The 24,443-nt window shown below is 58.5% G+C and overlaps 2 protein-coding genes across 4 annotated transcripts; one reads left to right on the top strand and one right to left on the bottom strand.

Moving 5' to 3' along the window:
- Positions 1-23: 23 nt before the first annotated feature.
- On the bottom strand, positions 24-20,136 carry DGKK (diacylglycerol kinase kappa). 3 transcript variants are annotated; one of them, XM_058813945.1, is made up of 29 exons: positions 19,898-20,136; positions 10,514-10,624; positions 10,318-10,398; positions 9,986-10,090; positions 9,645-9,777; positions 9,352-9,458; positions 8,804-8,929; positions 8,553-8,655; positions 6,925-7,087; positions 6,720-6,828; positions 6,412-6,551; positions 6,195-6,276; positions 5,634-5,725; positions 5,272-5,371; positions 4,785-5,025; positions 4,463-4,561; positions 4,253-4,352; positions 3,741-3,848; positions 3,192-3,288; positions 3,006-3,113; positions 2,753-2,866; positions 2,486-2,620; positions 2,234-2,400; positions 2,003-2,120; positions 1,829-1,915; positions 1,620-1,736; positions 1,438-1,540; positions 791-960; positions 24-399 (listed from the first exon to the last, which is right to left on the bottom strand). In XM_058813945.1, the coding sequence occupies exons 1-29, from the start codon at positions 20,093-20,095 to the stop codon at positions 325-327; spliced, it is 3,489 nt and encodes a 1,162-aa protein (XP_058669928.1). In that variant the 5' UTR covers positions 20,096-20,136; the 3' UTR covers positions 24-324. The 3 variants fall into 3 exon arrangements, 1 of the variants encoding a protein (XP_058669928.1); XR_009275324.1 differs by lacking the exon at positions 24-399 and having other exon boundaries at positions 797-921; positions 1,620-1,915; XR_009275325.1 differs by lacking the exon at positions 24-399 and having other exon boundaries at positions 804-918; positions 1,620-1,915.
- A 571-nt stretch (positions 20,137-20,707) lies between these two features.
- On the top strand, positions 20,708-23,534 carry LOC131564090 (basic proline-rich protein-like). Its single transcript, XM_058814349.1, has 4 exons — positions 20,708-20,911; positions 21,027-21,434; positions 21,739-21,831; positions 23,529-23,534. The coding sequence occupies exons 1-4, from the start codon at positions 20,708-20,710 to the stop codon at positions 23,532-23,534; spliced, it is 711 nt and encodes a 236-aa protein (XP_058670332.1).
- Positions 23,535-24,443: the final 909 nt, after the last annotated feature.

Below are 24,443 nucleotides of genomic sequence, written 5' to 3'. Positions count from 1 at the left end.
CATGGGGAAGGGGAAACTTTGCTTTGGCTCCAGCTTGAGCACACAGAGGGTTGCCCCAGGTGACCATCTGACCCTGACGGGGTGGGACTGGTGGTCAGACCACACACCTATCAGGGTAGACCTCTGCTTCAGTGTCTCCAGCCCCACAGGCTGGGGGAGAAGCAGTGGCTCCAGGGTCACTCGGGACAGAGTGGTAAAGCGAGGCAAGCGGGGAGGCTCCATACATATGGGGCAAGGGCAGGGACTTGTTCCCCTACCCAACCCCTGTTCTCTGGGGGCAGCACCCACCCAGCACCTGGACTGGGCTGCTGCCCTGCTGTCAGCCTAAGGCAGGTTGCTGAGTTCCTTAATGGCCTGAAGGATCCTCTTCATATGGCCCACTTTGGTGATCCCCAGGTCCTGCAGGAAAGAGAAAGAGGAGGTGATGCATTTGCAGGGGGCAGCTCTTGGCCCTTGCTGGTAGACAAGCCACAGGGTGTAGGATGAGGCACAGTCCAGCTCCCCATGCTCTCCCTTGCTAGAGCATAGTGCTTGCTTGAAGCCCACTGTCCTCTTGAAAGCACATCCCCATGCCTGAATGCAGCTGAGGGTCGGGTGCTGCTGATACAGCGGGAGGACCAAGGCCACCCTCCTCCCCTGCTTCCCTCCCCTGTGCAGAAGCTGCACAAGCTCAACTCTGCAGACCAGATGCAGGGCCAACCTGCCACCAGGAAGGATAGGGAGAGGAGGGATGGAGGACACCATGCTCCCCAGGGCTGGGAGTCCCTCAGGAGGCACAAGGGGGTTGTACCTTAAGGTCTCTCCTCTCCAGCAGAATCAACTCTGAACCCTGGATGTCATGCCGAACAAAAATGTCTCTGTATTCCCCTAAACCAAGCGTTTCCAGCCAAGCTGCCACCTCCTCGGAGCCCCACTTGTCTGCTAGCAGGGAGGAAAACCACAGTGGTGGGCTGCTGGGGCCTGTGGAGGCAGTGGGACACAGCAGCGCAGGCAGCAGTGATGGCAGCCTGTGGTCAGCAGACAGCATACCCCCTCCCACCCCTGACTCCAGCAGGGCCAGAGGCCACAGCCTGCTCGGGCTGCAGAGGTCTCTCCTCTCCTTGGCTTACTTATGGAGCACCTGAGCTGCTCCCCCACAACCAGACCCCCAGCTGTGGACAAGGGACTTACCCAAAGGTCTGAGCTGTACCAGAGCCCCCTTCTCCCCCTAGCCAAGGAATTATGGGGTTGGGGTGCTCTGCATGTCTGATAATCAGAAAAAGCTTTAAGCGGCTCTTGGTGACAAGGGTGCCACTCCCAAGCAGCCCCGTTCCCCTTTCCTGAGGATTCTTCCCCAGCATTCCCGGAATAGGAGATTGAGGGATAGGACAGCACAGGGGGGTCCTTTCTAGCATGGACTGCACCACCTGTCTCTCCCTGGCACACTGCTCACTTTACCTGGGAGTGCACTGTTGGCTTTCTGCTTCTGCAGCTTGTCCTTCTCCTTCCTGGGCTTGGGGATGTTGAGGCGAAGCTTAAAGCTTCCCTTGCTGGCACCTTCCTGTGAGAAGCCAGGCTTGGTGGGATGCTACAGCTCCCTGAGGCTGGGCTGTGCCAGACCCCGGTCCCTGTGCACCCACCTCCTCGGCAGGGTGGGCAATAGGGCCCAGCCAGTGGATATCCAGCAGCCGCTGCAGCTCCTGGCCCAGCACACTCAGAGGGCCCTGAAGGGCCTCCTCCTCCTGCGGTGAGTCCAGCTGTGGGGGACAGGGCCCATACCCAACCCTGCTGCCACCCCCAGAGGTAGCAGCCTTGAGGGGCTTTGGGTGCTCTCCAGTCCCTCACTCACCGCCTTCCCATCCAGGAATGCCCTGGTCTCAGCCCACAGCTCTTTGATGCTCAGCACCATCTCCACAGCCATATTCCTGCTGAGAAACTGGGGCACAGAGGGGGTAACCCCTTGAGCAGCAGGCCCCCATGGGGCCTGGGTAAAGGCTGCCTTACACTCCCAGTCCCCACTCACCTCTGAAGTGCCAGCAGCTTTGTGGGAGAGGGCTTCACTCAGTGCCAGGGAGCTGGCATTGACTGCATGCGCCAGCTCCTGCTCCATGGCTTTGTGAGCCTTGGCTGCCTCATGGATCCTGTGGGTGACAGGGGCTGGAGCTGCCAGGGCTCCCCTGGGCTGGGCACAGCATGGCGACAGTACAGTTCCCTCCTTCCTGTGCCCACTATATTCCCCTTCCCACAGTCTGACCTGGCAATGAGGGTCTCAGCAACCCGTGAGACCTGCTGCAAGAGGCTGCTCTCCTCCTCGGTCAGGTACTCCATGGACTGCTGGGAGCTGAGCCGTGGCCGTGTGGCTGCTCGGTAGCTCTCCCCTTTCTGCTTGTCCTCCCAAGACTTGAGGGTGCTTTCAAATGCCTGCGGGGGACAGACATGGCCCCTCTGAGACTGTCATACCTCCCCATGTCCCTTAGCATGGTTTTGCTGAGCTCCTCAATCTCACCCGGTCCCTTGTCAGCATCTGGGCTCTGTTCTTGTGCTGGATTTTGATGATGCCAGGTGGCTGGATCCAGGCCTCTCCATCCACCTGCACAGGTACGCCCTCGTCGCCCCGGATGGTGATCTTCACCACGCGGCACTGTGGGGCACACAGCCCAGGGGTGGCATCAATAGCTGCCAGGCTGAGCAGAGCCACACTGCTTCAGGCTCCACTGCTGCCCCAACAGTGTTCAGGCATTAGTTGTGGCCCTGCAGGGTACCTCACCACTACCTGTGCAATGCGATGGTGCTGGAGGTTGATGACCCGTGACACGGCCATCTGGATGCTGCCAAAGACTGCCACCACCTCCAGCTTCTTGTCATCAAAGGATGGAGCCCCAAAGTTCTGTAGAGGATCACTACACATGAAGACATCCATTTTCCCCCGTGTGTGCCCAAGGCAGGGACACCCTAGCCCTGGGGTATCTTAGGACTGGGGAAAGGACATCACGCCACCCAACTCATCTCATGGTACTAACACTCACATTATCCTCCTTGGTGCCTCCCCAGAAGTTGATGCCCCCAGCATAGCTGGGGATGTTGAGGACAGCAATGCCCTGCAGGCTGGGCAGTGAGATAGGCACCCCGTCACACTGCAAGAGAGGGCTAAGCCTGGGGATCTGCTGTAATGCTGCCCCTCCCACCCTTTCCCTGCTCTCCCAGCCCTTTACCTCCAGCTGTACCCGCTGCTCCAGGTTCTTGTAGGTGCGCTGCAGGAGCTCCTTCGTGCCCAGCACCCCATACCACATCATGTTCTTGGTGCGGCTGCTGTGGGGCAAAATGGAACAGATGAGGGGCTGTGGGCTCCCCACTGCCTGTCACAAGCTCCACACCCTTCCTGGGGCACTGTGCTGAACAGTCCCGGATGGCTGGCCCCACCTTAGTTTCCTCAATTCTTGCTACCTCCCAGAAAAGCCAAAGGTGCAGCATGTTGCACCCAGATTTCGACCCTTCCACGCCAGCATGGCAATGTCCCTCTCTCCAGCTGCAGAGCAAGTAAATCCCACCGAGTCCTCAGGTCTTCACCCTTTCTGAGGTGTTTGCAGCCTGCCACCAAGGGGTGCTCATCCCAGCAATGGATGCAGGTACAAAATCTGCTGCAGGAAGGATCTCCAACACAGTAGGCCTGAGTCACCCCCATGGCTCCCAGCAACTTGATGGCACTGGAAAGCCAGGGGTACATGTTTTTTCCTGGGGGAAATCTAGGGGTTCCAGCCAACCTGCACTTCTTGGGGTGCTCATCACGTTTGTTGTTGAACTCCAGGGAGATCTTTGCATCCAGGCCAATGCCAAAGTAGTTATTCATGACACATTTCTCCAAGAAGTGTCTGAAATCAGCAAGAGGGAAAGCAGGTTGAGCAGCAGCCACACATCGGTGACTCTGGGCTGGCACCAGAGGATGTGCTGTAACACCCACTGGAGCAGAGTGGCTGGCACTGGAAAGCCAGAACAAAACTAGCAGGGATGACTGCTAGTTTCCCTCAGTCATCATGGCACAGCCAGGACCTGCCTGCAGGTGGGAACACCAAGATCAAAGCATCAGCCAGAGATCCCACACCATCCACAGGCAGGATCCCCCAGCATGGGCACTGCTTGGCCAAGGAGGGCCTGGTACCAGGGATGCCACACTGGTGAGCAGCAGTCTCCTCAAAGGGGCAGCATGGTACCAGCTCTGCTCCTGGGCAGCAAGAGTGGGCCAGGGTCTCCGGGGTAGGCAGAACACCTGACTCACAGGGTGCTGGGGTCTTCAGGGAACTGCAAGCTGCCAAAGGTGTCTGGCCGCTCCAGGAGGATGGAGGAAGATGCAGAGGTCACCGTCACCCGCCGGGAGCCTGGCCAGGGTGACAGGGAGGTAGCTGCCACATGGGTTCTCACCCTGAGCCCATCCCACAGCTCACCCCCATGCCCCCACAAAATGCCACATGCCCTGCTGGGATCTTACTGAGCTTCTCCTCCTCCTTGTTGAACTCCTCCGAGCTGTCCTTGCTAGGGCCCACACTGCCCTGGTAGGCTTGGGTCTGCTTGTTCTGCTCATCCACAGCTGGATACAAAGAGGGGCATGACAGGGAGTCTGTGCAGCCCTGTAGCCCCTCCTCGTGTCAGGCCTGTGGGCTCGAAGGGCCCAGGGTGGGGCCACTGCTGCCATCCCAAGGATCCCAGGGGAGAACAAAGACATGGGTCCAGCACCAACCCAGTGTGGCTTCACAGCCCCTGCCAGGTTGCTGCAGCAGCAGGGAAGCTGCCACGTCCCACCACTCCCTCACCTCTCTCTGTCTGCTCAATGATTTGCCGCAGGGCTTTCTTCAGGCTGTTTGCCCGCAGCATGAGCTGCTCCTTGGATTTGAAGATGCGAGGCTGGGGGTTGGGATTGAAGCTGCCAGCTTTCTCCTGGTCCTTGACATCAGCGTGGGTGGCCTGTGCCATTTCTTCAGGGACCATGATGGCCTGAGCTTCCTCATTCAGCTCCCGCACCAATGAGTCCAGCTTTTCATTCAGCATGGCGCACTGTGGGACACTCACCCCACTCAGTACCTGCCACAAGCTGCTGCCCCCCACCAGTGCTGGGTGCTTCCCTGGGCACTATGAGTGCCTGGATTACCCCCAAGCACCTGGACACCCCATGCCTGGGCACCCCAAGCATGGCACACCCCAATACATGCTCAACGAGCATAGGCCTGCGGAGCAGCCCATCCCCTGTTCACAGGCTGTGCCACCAGCTTGACCCAACCCTCCAGCTCCCCTGCAACACACCTTCCGTGCCATCAGCTCAGCCTCCTGCTTGTTCTCCGTCGCCCTCTTGTAAGCCCGCCCAACTTCAGTCACAAAGTCATTGACAGTGCCACAGAGGAACCTGCCAAGGGAAGTGGCTGGAGGTCAAGAGGGGCACAGCATGGCCAGTGAGGCACAGATGCCAGCCAGGGCGCCTGCTGGGGTAACACCTGCTGCTCCAGAAGGCCAGCACAGCCAGCATTATCTGCCAGGCACCAGCACAGCCGGCAGCTTCTGGAGGCCAGTTGAGACAGCCTGGCCGAGGGGGGTGCAGTGGTCCTGAGGACAGGACCCAGCCCAGCAAAAGGGGCTCCTGGCACCCCCATCAACAGCCCCCTCCTTACTTTGCAGAGGAGATCACCACTGAGTGCTTGTCTGACTCCAGGATCTTGGCCAGGTGGAAGGCAACAGAGTCCGCGTAATGGGAGATCTGGACCTGGGGGACACAGGTGGAGACAGCTGGACACCTGCCACCTTGCCATGTGCCCCGCTCAGGGATGGAGCTTTGCCCAGCCAGCCTTGAACTGTGGATGATCAGCCCTTATTCAGCCCACTCCCCACCACTGCTGCTGGGCAGAGGCAAGGTCAGTCACATCAGGAGGGAAACTGGGGCAAGGGGCTGAACAGGAGCACACAGAAGAGTCCAAAGCAGCTGTCCAGAGGCAGGCTAGCTCTACCTCGCCTTCTGCCTGCTCCCAACTGCATATGCCAGGCTGAGACCTGCCAGGCTCATTTCACTGCATGCAGCTAACTCCAGCCCCCTCAGAGCCCCAGTCCCCAGGGACCCCCAGAATAACCTCTTCCTGTGCCACGCCTCCCTGTGTGTCCCTGAATTGGGTTGAACAGGAACTTGCCCTCCAGCCTGCCCTCCCCATCTCAAGCCCCCAAATGCCAACAGTTCCCACCTGGATGTCGGAGTCCCCATTTTCCTCCTCTTTCAATGCTGAGGGGGACTGCTTGGGGGCCTCATAGGTAAGCACACTCCACCTGCCAAACAGAGACCATGGCTGCTTGTCATCTCCTGGGCCCCTAGCACAGGGACAGGCAAGGAACTGGGACAGGCTTCCCAAGAGATGCTAGGGTAGGAGGGACAAAGAGGCATGTATTCCATGCCCTGCTCACCGGTCCAGCATCTTGGTGGTGGCCCTTTCCAGCTTCTCCAGGATCTGCAGCAGCTGAGTGTCATCGTCACATAGGCTGCCCCAACCCAAGACCCGTGCAAGGTCATTACCAGTCCCCAGCGGCAGGACACCCAGCTGACACTGCAGGAGAGAGGCAGAGTGGGGGGGCTCAGAGCAGCCCCCAGGGGCACCTGTGACACCCCCAACTCTGCTGTGCCCATTGCTTGGCAGCACCTGGGGAACACAGAGTGTCCCAGTGGTGGGGATGGTGCCAACCTGCACTAGTAATGCCCGGCACTCCCAACTCACCTGCTTGTGGAGGCCAAGGGCATCGATCTCAGAGAGCACCCAACCCACGCTGCCATCCCCACCACACACCAGGATTCTGAAGGTGGAGAACTTCTGGAAGAGGCGCAGCCTGGTTGGCGAGCAAGGAGAGAGGGAATAGGTGCTGTGCCAGCTGCCCACTGGGATCCCAGCAAGGCAATTCCAGGGTGCTCAGGCTGGTGCTTACCCCAGGTGTGGGCCCCCATTCATGAGGTCAAAGACTTGGGCTGGGTTGAGGAACTGCTTGAACTTGCGCAGAAACTTGACACCTTGGTTGTCCCCACTCTTGGAGTTGACAAAGGCCAGGAGAGGGCTGGAGCAGGTCGAGGGGCAGGTGGCTTTCCAGAAACCTGCAGTAAGCCCAAACACGAGCCCCAGCTCTCACTGCCCACACACACTTCAGGAGAGCAGAGTATGAACACTCCATCTGTGCCAAGCCCAATCTGTGGGGTGCTGGGGCAGGAGGGGCAGTGATGGGGATGCCCGGGGGATGGTGAGGGGCAGAGGAAAGAGGAAGCACTATGCTTTTAAAGAAATGAGATGGGGAAAGAAATGTGCCCAAGGCAGAGCAGGATTGACAGCTGGCCCAGAGCCCGCACCTGCCTCAGGCACATCTTGGCTATCCCAGTTCCCTGGCTGGTGTCTGCAGGCTTCTTCCCTTGGCAGACCAAGCAATGCTGCAGCAGGGACCATATCAGCCATCATGCCACTGGCACCAGCCCCACAGCTATTGCCCTTAGAGCCCCATGGGCTGCCACCATGAGCACCCCCACCACAGCAGGAGCATGGAGGTAACATCCCCACAGCCCCCCCCTTCCTGCCTGGCCATTGCTCCATCTCCACTCCCAGCCCAGCTGAGCGCAGCAGAACACAAAGCACTGAGAGCTGCTGAGTCAGAGCGTGGGCTGCAGTGGAAAAGCTTGCTGCCAGCAGCACTCATATGCTGCAGCAGGACAGCATGGCAGGACGAGGGGGGACTGAGGCCTTGCTAAGCTGTTCCCAGTCTGGTGGGCAACAGCCACAGCCACGGATGGCTGTGCTGCTGGAGAGGGACAGGGCAGAGATGCTGCCAGGGATCAGCCACCAGCAGCCGAGGCTCTGGAGCTGAGGAGCAGCCGCGTGATGGTTACCCTGACAGCATCCCAATTAGTAACAAGGCAAATGAGCCACCGGCTGAGCTGAGTGGTGAAAAGCAGTAAAGAATGAAGAAAGAAATATCCGGAGGAGAAGAACAGATTTTACTCAGCGGAGGCCAGCTGGGCCCCTCAAGAGAAGGAGACAGCTGGGGCGGTCCCCCCACGCTCCACATGGCTTCTCCCTGCAGTGTCCCGTGCCAGGGCAAAGCTGTGCTCTGCACTGCCAAAAAAGCAGCTGAGCTTCAGACACTGAGAAATAACCCAAGCAAGAGCTTTATCCTGCCTTGAGAGATGCTGAACCATTGAGGTGCAACAGAGGACAGCCCACCTCAGGGGTACAGGGTCGGCACTGCTGATCCCAGCACAGAGGCACCATGTCCTCAGCCACTGCAAGTGGTGACCTGGCAGGAGCAGCTAAAGCCACATGCAGGCAAGAAATGCCACCCCAAAGCCCACAGAACACCACCAAGCCCTGAAACAGAGTGCAAGGCAACAAACAGCCTTCAACTAAGGGAAGGGCGTTGACTCTGGAGCCTACTGAAGGTAGCGTTCCTGCTGCCCCACAAAACAGGCACAGTGCAACAAGTCAAAGCCTCCAGAAGACCTCAGAAAGCACAGAGCCCTATCCCAAACAGCCTGTCCCCCCCACCAGAGCAGCCCTGTGCCCTCCCCAACTCACCATCAGAATCGATGCTGTTCAAGGCAGTTGGCGGGATGATGGACACTTTGTACTGGCCCAGGGGGCACCTCTTGCCAAGGAGCTCCTTGCAGGCACTGTGAACCTGGGAACGCAGGAATGCCTGTATCAGCAGAGCAGGGGGACGCAGCACCAAAGTCTCAGCATCGGCTTTCCCAGAGATGCACACAGGAGGGGCAGTGCTGTCTGTGCTGGGAGAGGGGTGAGGACAGGGTGTGTGGGTATATCCTTACAATGGCCTTGCACCAGAGACAGCGCCAGTCCTGCAGTCTCCGCACGCTACCACAGGTGCGGTCACAGACAGCACAGCGTGCACTGACAGGCAAGTTCCCCTCCAGCCACTGATGGGGCATGGCCACCTGCAGAGAAAAGCAGCTACCAATAGCATCCTTCACACTTCAGGGAAAGATCATAGGCAACCTCTTTCCACAAGCACCATGGAGGTAGTGCCATTTAGCAGGGCAAGCTGGGTCTGGGACCCCTCCCATGTCCTCTCACCCCTGCCCACCTGGCTGCTTGAAGCCATCAGCATGTTAGGCAGGGCAGACATATCCCCAGAAAATGTCTGGAGGTGACCCCCCTTGGACAGCAAAAAGGGATCCTGATACAGGGTTCCAGAGGAGGTGTCCCCAAGCTACGCCCCTGCAGAGCCAAGCCCAGAGGCCGTACAGTGCAGGGGACAGCTACAGTTTCTTCCTGCTTCCTGATTTGGGCACAGCAAGGCTAGTTCTGATGGAGGATCTGTCCTGCCAGGATGCCTGACAGGGACTCCCCTGCTTACCCCATCCTCATCCTCGATGATTTCAATGCCGATGGAGGCCAGAGTTGTCCACTTGCAGTTGTTTGTGGCTCTCACGGCACAGCGCTTATGTGCCTTGAACTTGCAGACTGCATGGGGAGGAGCAGTGAGGAGCAGGGAAGGTCCCCACAGCATGCACATCCCTGGTCCCAAACCTCTCTGCATCTGGGCAGTGGGCATCACCCTGCACCACTCCTGCTCTGACCCAGCCTTGAGAGGCTGCCCTGCCCTGATGCCAACCCCTCCCCACGTCCCAGCAGGATGCCAGTGCTGACCTTCACAGGAGAGGCCATGGGAGGTGACCCCTGGAAGAGCTTCACGGCACACATTGCAGAAGGTGGGGCGGGCGTGAGAGCAGGCGTACCAGTTGTGCATGCCCGAGAAGTGCTCCATGTTGAACTGTGTGGCCTGGAGACACAGCCCTGCCCCATCAGTGCCTGGCACCCTCAGCCGGCACTCCCTCTCTCCCGGCCTCCTGAGTCCCCCCAGCTCAACTCCTCTCCTCCTTGTGGGGCTATGGCAAGGCCAACAGCTCTTTACTGGCAATCAAAGGCACACAGAGGGAAACACACTCCACACAGAAATACAGATCCATTCAGCACCCTGCCCACATCACCTCATGTATCTCCCACTTCTGGACAGATTTCAGGGCCGTGATCCAGTCCTCCATCTCCTTCCGGTTCTCCGCACATAAAATGAGCTTCCTGAAAGGCGTGATCACCTGCAACAGCCACCATCCCCACGTTCTCTGGCAAGGCCACTGCCAGGCCAGCCAGAACCCAGCACAGACCCCAGCAATCTCTGGCACACCAGTGCCGCCTCAAGCAGCAGGAGGCGATGCCATGGAGTGCTCCGTGGCTCTAGGGGGATGAGGGAGGTCTGTAGTGCCTCCCCACACAGTTCCAAGGTCTCCACAGGGTGCAGTTGGTAGCCCCACACCTTCCTCACCGTGAAACTGTTGTTGATGTTCTTGGTGCTGGTCTCGGCCACACTGGCATCAGACAGGTCCACCTCATCAAAGATCAGGGACTGCGAGGGAGGAACCAGAGCCCCAGTCCACCAGGCAGGGATCTCTGTCCCCTCCTGGGCTGGCAAGCTCAGGTCGCCCCCAAACTGGGCATGTTGGAAGCACCCTCCAGCCTACCTTGGCATCCTTAGCATAATAAAGTGTCCTGCCTCGCAGCTTGAAGTATCGTCTCTTCCACCTCTGGAAGGAGCTCGTCTGCTTCAGCAACAGCCCCTCCTTTACGCTCTTCTGCAGAGACCACAGTGTCCTGAGCTCCTGTAGCCCCCCAGGATCACCAAAGCCACCATTTTCCCCTGTGACACCAGTCCCCAGGTCCCCAGGAGCACAGATTGGACATTCTGGGGCTCACTCTCTGCTGCATGTAGCAGGGCAAATTATGTTCCCTGCCTACCATCGCCTGGGCACTGGGCACTGCCTGTGTGATCTGGAAGGAGGCTGCTGGGCATGGCAGGACTAGAAGATGCAGGTCTCCAGCAGTGCAGAGGCTCCCCTGTTGATTCTTCCTCTCCATCCCCAGGGTAGTGCCTGGAGATCCTCACCCTGCTGCAGCTCCCTAGAAGCCAAGGGCAGAACTGGAGCCAGCAGAGCTTCCTTTAAGAGGAGACTAGTGCCCCAGAGATAGCAACTGCATCCTCAAAGTGGCATTACCTGGGCACTGCGGCCCCAGCCGGCTTGGAGAGCAGAGCTGGAGCAGAGCCGGAGTGCAGCCAGCTCTGCCTTGCCCCCACAGCCCCTGGAGAGGACAACCTGGGGCTGAGGGTAGCCTGCAGCAGGCAGAGCATCCCCTACAGCCCAGTGCATCGCTGCAACCTGGCTGCCTGTTCTCTGCCCCCTGCCGAAACAGAGCACCTGCCAATATTTACCCTTCTTGCAGTGGTGTTTACAAGACTCAATTAATTAGTGTTTGCAACATGGCTATGAGCCTGAAAGAGGTGGCAGAGATGCTCTGGCACTGCCTCATCTATGATTGTATCTTCTTTAAACACCACCGGCAGCTCTGTTCAGCTGCTTCTCTGCAATTAGCTGCCACAGTGGTTGTATCCAATCCAGGCACATGATGACAAGCCCCATTTAACAGCAAATTAGCACTGGGCATGAGGGCACAGCGAGGGAAGCATGGCGGGGCTCTGCACTCCTGTGCCAACCCATGTGCTGCAAAAGGTGGCAGCCAGGCACCCATCAGCCTGCAAACACACCAGCCCCAGGTCTCAGCCTTAATCTACTGCCCCATGGGTCTGAAGCAGATGGCCAAACCACCAGGAATAGCAGAAGCCTTCACAAAGAAGCTAAAACCCCACCTGGGGTGCTCCCTGAGCTTCAACTATCCAAATGCATAACCCTCCTGAACCTCCCTGGGGCACCCACCACATTGTTCCCTGCTCTCTTCCAGCTTGGAGTTTGAAGAGGGATGTTCTAAGCCTTTATCACTCCCCAAGACTGCTGCAGAGTTTGGCTGCGGTCAATCAATCACCATGGTGCCTCGGAATGTCAGTGCAGGCTCAAAGAGCCCAGCGGTCCCCGGTGCCAGCACCCCACTGAGTCCTTGTCCTGGCCTCTCAGCTGTGAGAGCGCACAGGGATCCCTCCAGGGGGGTCCAGCTGTGACCTCAGACCCGCACACAAATCATGCACCCAGAAGTCCTTGTCCCACACCAGGGGACAAGCCAGGGTCCTGCCATAGCCCGGGGGGATCCAGCCCCAACCACCACATCCACCACACCTGGCTGCCCTCATCAGGCACAGGTTCCATGTTTGCTGCAGTCATCGCTGTTGTTGCACAGGACAGGCAGTGTGTGACAGCGAGCAGTGGTGTCAGGAGCTGTGACGGTGAAGGGCGGGGAGGCCATTGGAAGAAAAGGATGACAATGAGAAGGAAGAAGGGGCGGGTCCATGATGGCGCCTCAGGGCTATCACAGCCGGGGCTGAGGCCAGCTGGGCATGGGCACCCTGCCTGGCTCCAGGGCCACGTTGGGGGTAGGACACAGCAAGGACGGGCTGCCTAGGAGGGTGGCACCCACTCCTGCGAAGGAGGGTCAGAGCTGAAACACCCCCAGCAGCAGCAGCAGCTCCTGACAGTAGCAAAAAGTCATCACCCAGCCCCAAGATGTCACAGCCCTGGCCGTCCCAGGGACAGAATGCAGCTGCCTTAAAAAGCAGACTCGCCCACCTTCACCACCACACCCGTGATAGCTCTCCCACCTTCACCACAATACTTCCAATACCCCGGCTGGGGAGACTGCCTCAGTTTTCCACCAGTGCAGACTAATCCCTAGCCAAACCAACACGGGGCAGCAAAATTGGTGCAGAGAAGCTCAGGGGGCACCTCTCCCCACAGCCACCCTTTCAGGCTGCTTTGGGCATCAAAGCCCAAGCCCTCTGTGTTGCCATGTGCAGCATTTTGCTGCACAACTCCTCAGGTAAGCCGCTGCCCATCCAGGCTCCATCATCCCTGGTGTGTGATGCCACATGGTACAGGTTCCATTGGTGCCCACATGGGGCCAGACAACCCCTCCCAGGGGAAAATAAGGCAGGTCCCCTTTCCAAAATAAGCCCTGGAGTCCAGCTGTCCCATGCTGCCTGGGCAGGCACACAAGTCTGGGGTGACGGAGGGCTGTTTTGGGATCTCACTGTGGTAAGCCACCCACCTAGCTCATTTTTGACCATGGGTCTCAGCCAGCTGAGACCTGCTCCAGCTGTTGGGGCAGGGAGCAGCTCCCAAGTGGCTCCACGGTTTTGGACCCCTGCTTTTGCAATGAACAACAGAAGGACACCTGAGAGGCACCTGATGGCCAAGGCCAGCTGCAGGCCCAGCCACACAGTGGGAATGCATGCTGCACAGCATTGCTGGGTGAGCCCAGGGTTTCCTCTTTGCAAACAGGAAAGGGGTGACAATGGCAAGGGCAGACAGGCCATGCCAGGGTGGCATCACCCCTGCTGTGCCAACTCCCCAAAGCCCTGTCCAGAGCACCAGGGTCACCACAATTGTATAGTAAGTGGCTATTAGGTACCCTAGAGCTCAAAAGAGCTGGAGCTGAGCACCTGTAGCACAGGGACTGCCTCTTCTTCCTGGAGAGTTTTGGGGACAATGGGAGCGCTGGCTCACTGGGCTGGGAGCTCTGCACTAGTCATTGCACAGCTGTAAAACACAGTGTGCCACCCACACCCTAAAACCAACCCAAGCCACTCCACTCACCCCAACCACAGCTTTTCTTTCTGGAAAGCCCCAGGCAGCACTGCAGGGAGCCTCAGCAAAGCCAGAGCTGGTCTCACCTCAGCAACCAAGGCGGCACACCCAGAGCCACATATAACCTGCCCAGCATCAGCCAGATCCATCTCCCCTGTCGGGCTCTGTCCCAGCACTCCACTGCCCCATCTCGAGGTTCCTCCCTGCTCTCTCCAGCCCAGGGGGCTCAGCACCAGCACTGAGGGAATCCCAGAGGCACAGGGCAGGAAGGGAAAGATGAGAATTAAACCATACAGTGTCTGCAGACAAACTACCACCTCCAGGTCAGATGCAGCTGAAGTGGCAGCAGAGCCTCAGAGAGGACACAGGTAAAAATGGCCCTGGGAGGATGGCCAGCCACGTGCTGTGCCAGGACTGGGCAGGTTTCCAGAGGCCATCATGCCACAGGCTGCCTGTGTGCTCAGCACAAGCAGGGGGCTTGAACGGCAGTCCAGGGATTCTTCCAGGTCAGGCTACAACCCGAAATGCCAGCCCTTGCTTCAGCCCTAAAGCAGAGCCCCAGGATGCTGCTTTGTTCCGTCACCCCCCTCTCCCAGCTCTGTCACCACCGTTCCTGGCAAGAGCCCATTGTGAATCCAGGTCGGACCACAGCTGGGGCAGGAAGGTTTTCCTGCTGGGATCGGCTTGGACAGCGAAGCGGTGCCTGGAGAAGAGCCAGGAAGGTTGTTACCCAGGAATGCCATACATGTGGCTCCTGAGCACCACACTATCTGCCCACACAGCTGGCCACTACACCACTCCTGAAGGGACATACTTGTCCCTGTGACCACACGATGCCTCACCCAATAGGAGGAGAGGGGAAAGAGGATAACTTGTCAACACACCGACCTGCATTGCACCAGCATCGTTCCAGGCAGCCACCCTCCTGCTCCAAGTGCAGCAGCCCACTGGGCACAAGCTGGGGTCCAGTTGCATAAGAGCTCATCCCCCAGCTGAGCCAGCAGGCACCAGGACAGCAGAGCAAAGCTGGCAGACTTCAAACAGCCCAGCTGCAGGGCTTCCACCAGCTGCTAGGCACCCCACAGGCAGGAGTCAGTTGGAAACCTTATCAAGCTTTGTGACACAGCAGAGCTCTTCTGGCACTGGGCAGTCAAGGGGCTCGGTGCCTGACAGGTGCTATGGCCCCACAAGTTCAGCTGCTCCCAGAGGATGGAGCTTTCTGCCACTGTAGGACCAACCACAATATCCCTTCCCTGTGCTGGGTGGATGCTTAAAAGGAGATTCTAGCACCAGTCCTGACATGCCCTCACATTGTGCCCATAAGACCATTAAAAGGCAGCAGACAATTAACAGGAGGAGAGGAATGAGGAAAGGAGCCCCTAGAAGAACCTAGAGCACATTATCCAGCAGCTGCTTTTTAGAAATGAGGTCATCCTTCCCTATCTACAGCCACATCGGTCCCCAAGCATCATGCGTGCAAGCATCCTGCATCAGGCCAACCTTTACTAGTTCACCCCCACACCTTGTGCCCCAATGCTGGTGGGAACAGCCCTCCCACTCTGCCCAGCAGGAGTGGGAAAGAGCTGATGGACAACAATGACATTCACATAACAGAAAAAGTTAGCATGGAGAGGGCAGAGTGCTTGAGTAACCTCACAAACATCCAGCTAGTGACAGTGGGGCTATCTTCACACCCCAGGCACCAGCTTGGTGAGCCCTGATTAATGAGAGCAAGCCCAGCCTCTCTGGTCTCAGACAGTGTTTTCTTGTGTTGAGGTGCAATTTCCTATTTTTTCATTTCTCTCCATTGGCAGACACCACTGAGAAGAGCCTGGTTCCCCCTTTGCTGCACCCTCCCTTTCAAAAACCAGGGACTCCGTGGTTACAGTCTCCCCTCCGGGCTGAACAGTCCCAGCTCTCCCAGGCTCTCTCTGTATGAGAGATGTTCCAGTGTCCCACCAGTGTCAAGTCTAGAGGGTGCACTGCCCAGGAGCTGTGGTCCACCCTTCTGCTGCAGAAGAAAGGTTTCCAGGCCTGGCCCCAGCCAGCTCTACCTTCTTTCTTCATCTTTTGGCCAGGATTTAGCACTCAGTGGGCAACATTCCCCACAGCCTGGCTCTATAGCACTGCCTCACCAGGCTCCCTACACCTGCCCAACACCCCACTATGCATAGGTACAGCTTACCTCATTCCTGGGGCACTCTGAGCCTGCAGGGTGCTCAATACCTGCAGCAAGGACAGGGGTACCAATAACCCCACTGACCTCCCTGAGCCCCATGGGAGGATTCTGGTGGGTCCCTCAGCTTCACCAAAGAGCTGTGATGTACCTCAAGATCAGGAATTCAGGAACAGGATTCCCCTTTCCAAACAGCAGACAAGCCATGGTTACCCCTGCTCACCATGGCCATGAACATTGTTCCCATGCCACGGGCAACCCTGGATCCCTGGCATGCACCCCGCTGTGTTCCCCTTGATGCCCCTACCTCCCAGCTTGGGTGCAATCACCCCAGGACCTGTCACTTGCTGAGCCAAACAGCACTGCTGGGTCACTCTCTGCCTCCACTCTGGGAGGCAGCTGCTGGGAGAGCCTGTGCTGAGGCAGTGCCGGGGAATGAATGCCCCAGACACGTGAGCAGGATGTGACCCACCACCCCTATCAACTCAAATGCGTTGGTGAGCCCCAGAACCAGGCCCTCTCTTCCCTTCACCTTCTCTACAAGCCCAGCCCTAAGGAGACCAGTGCTGGGAAACAGCATCACATCCCCCTCCCACTCTGCACTTGCACACCTAAAACCTGGTACAGGCAACCGGCAGCCCCCAGATGCATTGAGGAGGATTGGGGGGGTGGGGGGAGAATGTCAGCAAGACTCCATCCATCCTGGAGCCTTTCACTCCAGTAGGGACACCTGCATCTGGCAGTTGTTTTTGTCACTGAGCACAATGACCTCGCTGCCCCCACAGCAATGCTGGCACAAAGCACCCCACAGGGTGTGCACAGTTCCAGCCTGGAGGTGTGGAGTGGGGGGGATGTGATTGATGTGGAGGCTTGACGAAGGGATGTGATCATGAGCTTTCAGAGTGCAGAAGCACTGGAACTGGGGAGCAGCAATCAGAAGGATTCAACAGATCCCAAAATGATCCTCACCTATTCCTGTCCCAGGGGCTGGACAACACCCTGGAGTGGGAGAAGCTGCCTGCTTCCATCACCAGAGACCAAGGCCTCCCCAGTCAGTGTGGATGGGGTGGGGGTCCTGACCTTTCCCAGCCCCGCAACATAGCAGGCTCCTATAGACCCTCTCAAGCACCCCACCCACCACATTTGACCCAAAATATGACAGTGAGCCCTGACACCCCACCACCTGCTGTCTCAGGAGCTGCCACTCTGGCACTGAACTCTCCCTTATAAACTGTGTTCTTTAGGTACCTGTCCCTGGGGTGCAGGCAGTGATTCCCTCTCCCTGCCCCAGCCCCACCTGGGTGCCGAGGATGTCAAGACAGGGGTGTCACTCAGGAAGGTGCCTGCCATGGCACACACCCTGTGGCTGTGGCTGGAGTGACAGGCAGCACATGTGCCGTGTCAGGGCTGTAAGCCTGACCTGGGTGGCAGCAGCAATGTTGTTGTTGTATTGCACTAAATAGGAATTTAGTTACACTGGGTGTTGGGGAAAAACGTTTTTGGGTCACGTGAATGGCATGTTCCCCCTTTCACATGGGTTCCCCTCACATAACTTGGTTCTGTATGCCTGTGGTCTGTCCCACGGATGGTCCCTCCCCTCACCCCTCCCGGATGTCGCTCCCATTGACCGTGGTTCTCTTTCCCCGCCCCCACCACCTGGGGCACAAAACCCCACTGCAGGTGAGGCACGCCCTCTTTGCTGCCTGGGTGGTCGCCGACACCAGAGGTGATCTGTCCCACACTAATAAATTGGACACTTTGACCCACGTGGCAGGGAGCGCTTCTTGTCACTTATCTCGTTCATGCGGTTCTGTGTGGGCTTGGGTCCTGAGTGAGCTGGGTTTGGACTCATATAAACCCAGAGATCCACGGATACTGCACAATGCCATCCAAAAATCCTCATTTCCGTAGGAAAGGATGGAGTCCATCCAACCAGATGCCAGGCTGGCAAGTGCACTCCTGCCCATTCTGGACCAGGGCAAAGGCATCCTCGGGAAAAACACTGAACCACAACACTGAAAACACAGAAGTGGCAGGGGAGGCATACACAGCTCACTCTCAGGCCCCTTCAGCTCCAGCCCTGCCAGCTCTCACTCTCTCCCCTAGCTCCATGGGCTGTTAACCCAGACATGTCATTTCCACCTGCTCATCCATCATGCCACCTGCCTCCCCTGACACGCTGCACAGCATGACCTCCTGCATGGCTAATTGCTGATGCCAAGCAGGATATGGGCAGCAACCACCGCAGGCAGGGAGACAGTCTTTCCCCACGTGCAGCCTGTCAGCAGCGAGTCCAGAACCTGCTTGTGGTATGGGGGGCTCTGGCGACTGGGCTGTGGCTCAGAGCATGCTCGTGTTCCTGTGCTGCTGCTGTAGGACATGGGCATAGCCCAGCCATCTGCCCCTTCCCCTCATGGTTCCTGGCATTGATGGCTCCCTGTGATGTCCCTGTGCCCCACAGCATGGCAAGTGCTTCATGGCAAACTCCAGCACCCTTCCAGAAGGGTGCTGAGGGCTCCTACACAGAACTAAGCATCCCCATGATCCTGCACACTGGCCTGGCTTCCCACTGTGCCTCCTCCCCAACACCCTGCACCACCATAGCCCTCTTCACCCACTTGGCAGCCAACTTGGAGAGGGCAGAGTTGATGCCAGCCCGCTTCAAAGAAGGGAAAATTGAGGTATGTTCCTTGAGCAGCCAGAGGGACTCAATAAGAGCCCCTTCAGTGCCCCATGCCCCAGAAGTCTCTACTACCAAGTGGAAAAACCCCACAGTGCTAGGTTGGGAGCATGCAATTTCCATACCCTTGAGCAGGTATCCTCTGCCCCACCTCATACCAGTACACGAGGCTTGGCACAACAGCCAAGACAGGGACAGCAGGAGGGGAGCCTGCCCCAGATCCAAGCATCCCCACAGCTGCCACCAGACCCACACTGCCTCATTCCCCTTCCTTCATGCCCTCAGCACCCAACACCAGAGTCCAGTAATAGCCCTCTTTTCCACAACTACGTTCCTATGCTGTGTTTTCAGAGCTCTTCCCCGTGCCGGAGCAGCACAGCCACCAAATCCCCACTGAGGAGAGGCTGGCACGGGAAGCTGGCTGTAGGGGGATTTCTAGCAGCCCCCGTGTGCCGCCCAACACTGCAGGCACTGCCTTGACTCATTCCACCACCTCCTTCCCACAGCTGAAAGGTGGATGCAAAGGATCAGCATGTCATCCAGAGCATCCTCCAAGCACTGTGTCTGCATCCTCCCTCCCCAAAATGTCCCCCCAAACCTCCTTCTCTCCTCACATCCTACCTGGCCACTCGGCCCAGGTTATTTCTGCCAGCATTGCATTTCACTGTCCTGACCTGGGACCTCTGACCACGCACTCCTGTCTGGCTAAAGGCACCACACCCTGTATTTTGTAGGGGTAATCTCGTAAATTTTGTAAGCTATCAAAATAGCTTTTTCTGAGCAAACTGTGATACACACACACACATACTCCAGCTGCTGTCATGCTAATGGCTGGGAAATACGAGTGTCACGTCTGACCTCAAAGGTGCTCCCATCTGTCCAGCAAACCACCACTGGGGACTAGATCTGTGGGAATGGCACCTGCAGGGGAGCTGGCACAGCCAAATTGATCTAGGGCACTAGGAAAGATGCATGGTTCCATTTTGCCACCCACCAAGCCCTACACACACAATGCCTGCAGCAGGGTGTGGGATCCGAGGAGCCTACAAAACTGTCATGACCCTAAATCTCAGTCCCAGAGCATCCATGGAGCATCCTAAAAAGAGTCCTCTTCTTCCAGGGACAGGTAAGGGGAACCCAGGGGATACAAATGCAGCATGAAGGCAATGTGGTAGGGGCTCTCTGGGTATGGGAGAGACCCTGTTCCTGAATAGTGGGATGAAATCCGTGCTTCACAGCCCCATGGGACCAATGCTGACACTACCACTGTGAGGTTTGCATGTTTCTATGTGCCCTCCCACAGGACGCAGGGGGCCAACATCCTCCCAGCTGTGGCTGGGTCAAGCCTGCCAGCAGCAAGAACCTGGTACCCATTTACACCCTGATAAACTCCCCTGCCTTGTCCTCAGCAGTGACCCCACACCCAGCCAGCCCCTCACCACCGGCATCCCCCACCCCTGACCTTGCTTCTCATCTGCCCCGAGGTGGAAACCTTCCGGATGAGCTTGTGAGAACTGTCCTCCTGCTCGCCCTCGCTGTCGGATGACTCCTCACCACCAGCCTCGGGTGAGATGGGTGTCAACTTGTCCAAGTCCAGAGATGACACTGATTCCCGGGTCTTCCTCGAGAATAGGTCCCCAGGCACCAGCTTCTCAGCCATCTTCCAATCTGGCTTGGGTCAGAGCTCTGCAGCCCCTGATGACAGCCCTGAGAGGACAAGGACACATAGGAATGGAGGAAAAGCCCTGAAGAGACATGCATGCCCCCTCATCCTGTAAGGCTCTGCTAGCTGGGAGGTGCAGCCCTGGAAATCAAGAGAGATGGTGCATCCTTGCCCAGAAATGACACTCAGGGTGGCATCCTTGCAGGCAAAGTTTTCCTTCCTTGCCTTTTTTTTCACTGTCCCAACTATTCCTCAGCCTACCTGGCATCCCAATGTTGTCCCTGACTTGGGCACAGGAGACTGCGGTTGCCCCATGCTCGGGCATTGGTACGTTGGTGCATAGAGGGGTGGAAGCCATTCCCACAGCCTGTGCTATTTCTCCTTGTTGCCCACCCCCGAGGTGCTGGGCTGCGCTGCGTGGCCGGGGACAGCACAGGGATCTCCATGAAAAGCAGCAGCCGGACCCCGCCATCCGTCTGGCTCCGGCAGCTGGAAAGGGATGGGTGAACCTCCTGCGCCCATGGCTCGCGAGCCCCGAGCAGGTGCCTGCGGCTGGACTGGGATGGATGGGGGAGCGCGGGGCTCCCGCATGCGGGGGAAGCCGTCCCCATGGCATCCCTGCCGGCCCCGAAGGCTGAGGAGGGACTGGTGGGGGCACCTACCCCGACAAGCGAGCCTGGACGGCAGCAGGGCTGCCGTGGCGGGGTTGGGGGTGGCAGGGGCCACCCCACGGCGCCGTGCCGGGCCCCACGCACCTACCACGGGCCGGCTCCGCCGCGCCCTCCCCCTTCCCCGCGGCTGCCGGCAACCGCGGTGCCGTCTCTCGGCGCAGCAAGAAGCGTTGCGGGGAGAGGGAGGGAGCGAGGGCAGCGCTGCGGCCCGCGCCCCCCCCCCCGCCCCCCCCCGCCGGGTGTATTGCCTCCTCCAGCCCCGGGGCTGCCGGGTGCCGGATCCCCGCCGAGCATCCCGCAGCACGCCCGGGACGGAGAAGGCGGAGCGCCCCCCGCCCCGCACACACCTTTCACGACCCGAGCCGCCGCCGCCGCTGGTGCAAGGTCGCTCCTTCTCCGGCCCGCCGTCCGCAGGCCCCCCGGCCCCGCCAGGACGTGCCTCCGCAAGCGGCCCCGGCCCTGCCCCTGCCGCAAGCCCCGGCCTGCGCGGCACGGCGGGCGCTGCTGCGCGGCGCGGGCGGCCCACGCACGGCCCCGAGCATGCGGGCACAGCGGGCACCCGCGCGCCCCCGCGCGCATCCGTGTGCGGCACCCGCGCGGGCACGGGAGAGCACGTGCACGCACGTGTGCGCTGCCCGCCCACGGAGGCGCGGCGGGCACACCGGGTGGGTGTGCTCACGCACATACGTGTGCACAGGCTCGCACATGCACGGGCAGACACGGCTTGCACCGTGCACAAACGGACGCTCCCCTCGCATGGATACATGCATGGGCCCGGGAGAGCACATGCACCACTGCAGTGCACCTGTGTATGCGCCACCCACGTGGGCAGGGCCAGCGCATGCATAGGCATCACAGCCGCACATGCGTATGTACCTCCACACAGGCATATGCACGAGCAGTCACAGACCACACGGGCCTGCGCACCCCGGGCACGGGAAAGCACATGCACCCCGTGCCTGCACATAGATTTTTGTGGGCATGGGCGAGCACGTGCGCTACCACTGTGCACATATTTGTGCATTCCCCACATCGACAAGGGCAGGCACACGGCTGGCACAGGTGAGCATTCACCCTGTGGCCACGCACATTTTTGTGCACATACCCACACGCACACCCCACGCATACGTGAGCGTGTGCACCATTGCCATGCAACCATATGGGCATATGGCGTTACATGGAGGCACGGCCGAGCACATACACAGATGCTGCCACACACTTCCACGCACACACAAATGTGCTGGCAGCCCAGAGGGCCGGCCATGTCCTGAGTGCATCTCCAGCAGGGTGGGCAGCACGATGAGGGAGGGAGCTTCTCCCCATCTGCTCTGCTGTCCTCTGGTGACATGCCCAAGAGTGCTGGCTCCAGATCAGGGGTCTCCAGCACAAGGAGGATGTGCTGCTGTTAGAGGGGGTCAAGAGAACACCACAGAGATGCTCTGAGGGCTGAAAACAATCTGCTGTGGAAACAGACTGTGAGATATGGGGTTGCTCATCCTGTAGAAGACGAGGCTCCAGTAAGACCTTAAAGTAGCATTTCAGTATATCAAGGAGGTTCCAAAAGGAGAGCTTTTCACAGGGCATGTAGAGACAGGACAAGGGGCATCAGTTATAAAGTGATTTATGGTGTGTTTGGATTACACAGAAAGAGGAAATAATTTATCATGGGTGTGGTGAGGCACTGGCACAGGCTGCACAGAGAAGCTGTGGCTGGCCAATCTCTAGAAGTGTTCAGTGACAGGGTGGATAGGGCTTGGAGCAACCTGACATCCCTGGAAGATGTTCCTGCCCTAAAACCCTAACCCTAACCCTAACCCGAACCCTGCCCATGGCAGGAAGAATTGGACAGAATATCCTTCAATAATCCCCCCCACCCCAAACCTTTCTGTGATTCTGTGGTGTGCATGCATGCAGATAGCCCTACAGAGGTGTGATTGCATAGAGCATGCCCTGGAATGTGTGTTGGAGCACACACACATGCATGCACACAGGGGGTGTGCCACCAAACATCTGGGGAGAGAAGCTCCGGCCTCACTTTCCATCCCACAGTGTTGCATGGGCTTCTGCACTCATCTCTCACCCACTGCTGCTCTGGGCTCTCCATGCTGGCAGAGCCCCATATCCCTTCCTTCCTGCTGGGCCATTCTGCCTCAGTACAGGGACAGGAAGCGCTCTCTTGTCCCTTCCCAATGCATGGCTTTCCTTTTTGGGCTGTAATGGACTGTGGGAGTGAGGGGGGTCTACTATGTGTACCATACTATGGGGTTTGGACTTTTATGCTCCAGGATTCCCCATCTCCCTCATGTGGCAAGGGTCTCTCATTAAAGCATCACTACCTGCCATATCCTCATCCTTCCCCAGCTCAGGTGTACGGGACATTGTGGGACAAATCTGGGATCTGTGTACTGGAGAGATCATCATGATGGGGAGACAGACACCAGGGCCAGGGGCTACCCTACCTTTGTGGGTTCTGTTTGCAATTCTGGAGTCTCACAAAGGAATCCCCAGGACACCCCATGCCATGGCCACATCCAGCATTGAGGGTCCCTGTGTCCAGCAAGCCAGCCATGCTGCCATGCTGTGGGCCGATGGTCATACCTGGCAGCAGCTGGAGCTGCATGGAGGGACAATGGTGTTTTGAATGGGTCATGGGGCACAGTTTCCCTGTGCCTGCACTTATCCACATGCAAGGGCTTGCACAAGTAGCCCTATGAACTCGCACTTATAAACGTGGGCATGCATTCACATGTGCACATCAGACATAGGACAAGTTCCCCCGTGCATGCATTCACCTGCACGTGCAGCCACTTGCCACTAACACTTGTGTGCAGCTGCATGGATCTGTGCCCTGTACATGTGCACTCACACATATGGCATGTGTTCAACTATGAGAACATGCATGCTCAGAGGTGTGTGCATGCATTCACTTATGTAAGAGTTCAGCTGTGTGTGCTCACGTGTATGTGCACACATCCAACTGTGTGTACATGTTCACTTGTATGCACTGACGTACATGTGCCGGTATCCCCTGCATTGCCATATGCTCGCACTCCACACATTTCCGGCCACTCGCCAACACGCTGCTGTGTGCATGCACGTGTGTACACCGGTGTGGGGGTGTGTACCTCACTGTGGGGGTGTGTACGCACTGTGGGGGTGTGTACGCACTGTGGGGGTGTGTACCCCACTGTGGGGGTGTGTACGCGCTGTGGGGGTGTGTACCCCACTGTGGGGGTGTGTACGCTCTGTGGGGGTGTGTACCCCACTGTGGGGGTGTGTACGCACTGTGGGGGTGTGTACCCCACTGTGGGGGTGTGTACGCGCTGTGGGGGTGTGTACCCCACTGTGGGGGTGTGTACGCACTGTGGGGGTGTGTACCCCACTGTGGGGGTGTGTACCCCACTGTGGGGGTGTGTACGCGCTGTGGGGGTGTGTACCCCACTGTGGGGGTGTGTACGCGCTGTGGGGGTGTGTACCCCACTGTGGGGGTGTGTACGCACTGTGGGGGTGTGTACCCACTCGCCTACACTCACACTGGCCCCGTGCACTTGTGCTCACCCTGGAGCATCCCCGGGCCCCTCCCAACATCTGCGCACGCGCGCGCCGCTAGACACCCCCCCCCCCCCCCCGCGCGTTCGCGCGCACCTGCGCTCCCACACCCACACGCACCTGCA

The sequence above is a fragment of the Ammospiza caudacuta genome, chromosome 14 (genome assembly GCF_027887145.1).
Source record: "Ammospiza caudacuta isolate bAmmCau1 chromosome 14, bAmmCau1.pri, whole genome shotgun sequence".
NCBI classification, from domain to species: domain Eukaryota; kingdom Metazoa; phylum Chordata; class Aves; order Passeriformes; family Passerellidae; genus Ammospiza; species Ammospiza caudacuta.
The sequence above is the reverse complement of the archived record's forward strand: the minus strand, read 5'-3'. Positions and strand labels throughout refer to the sequence as shown.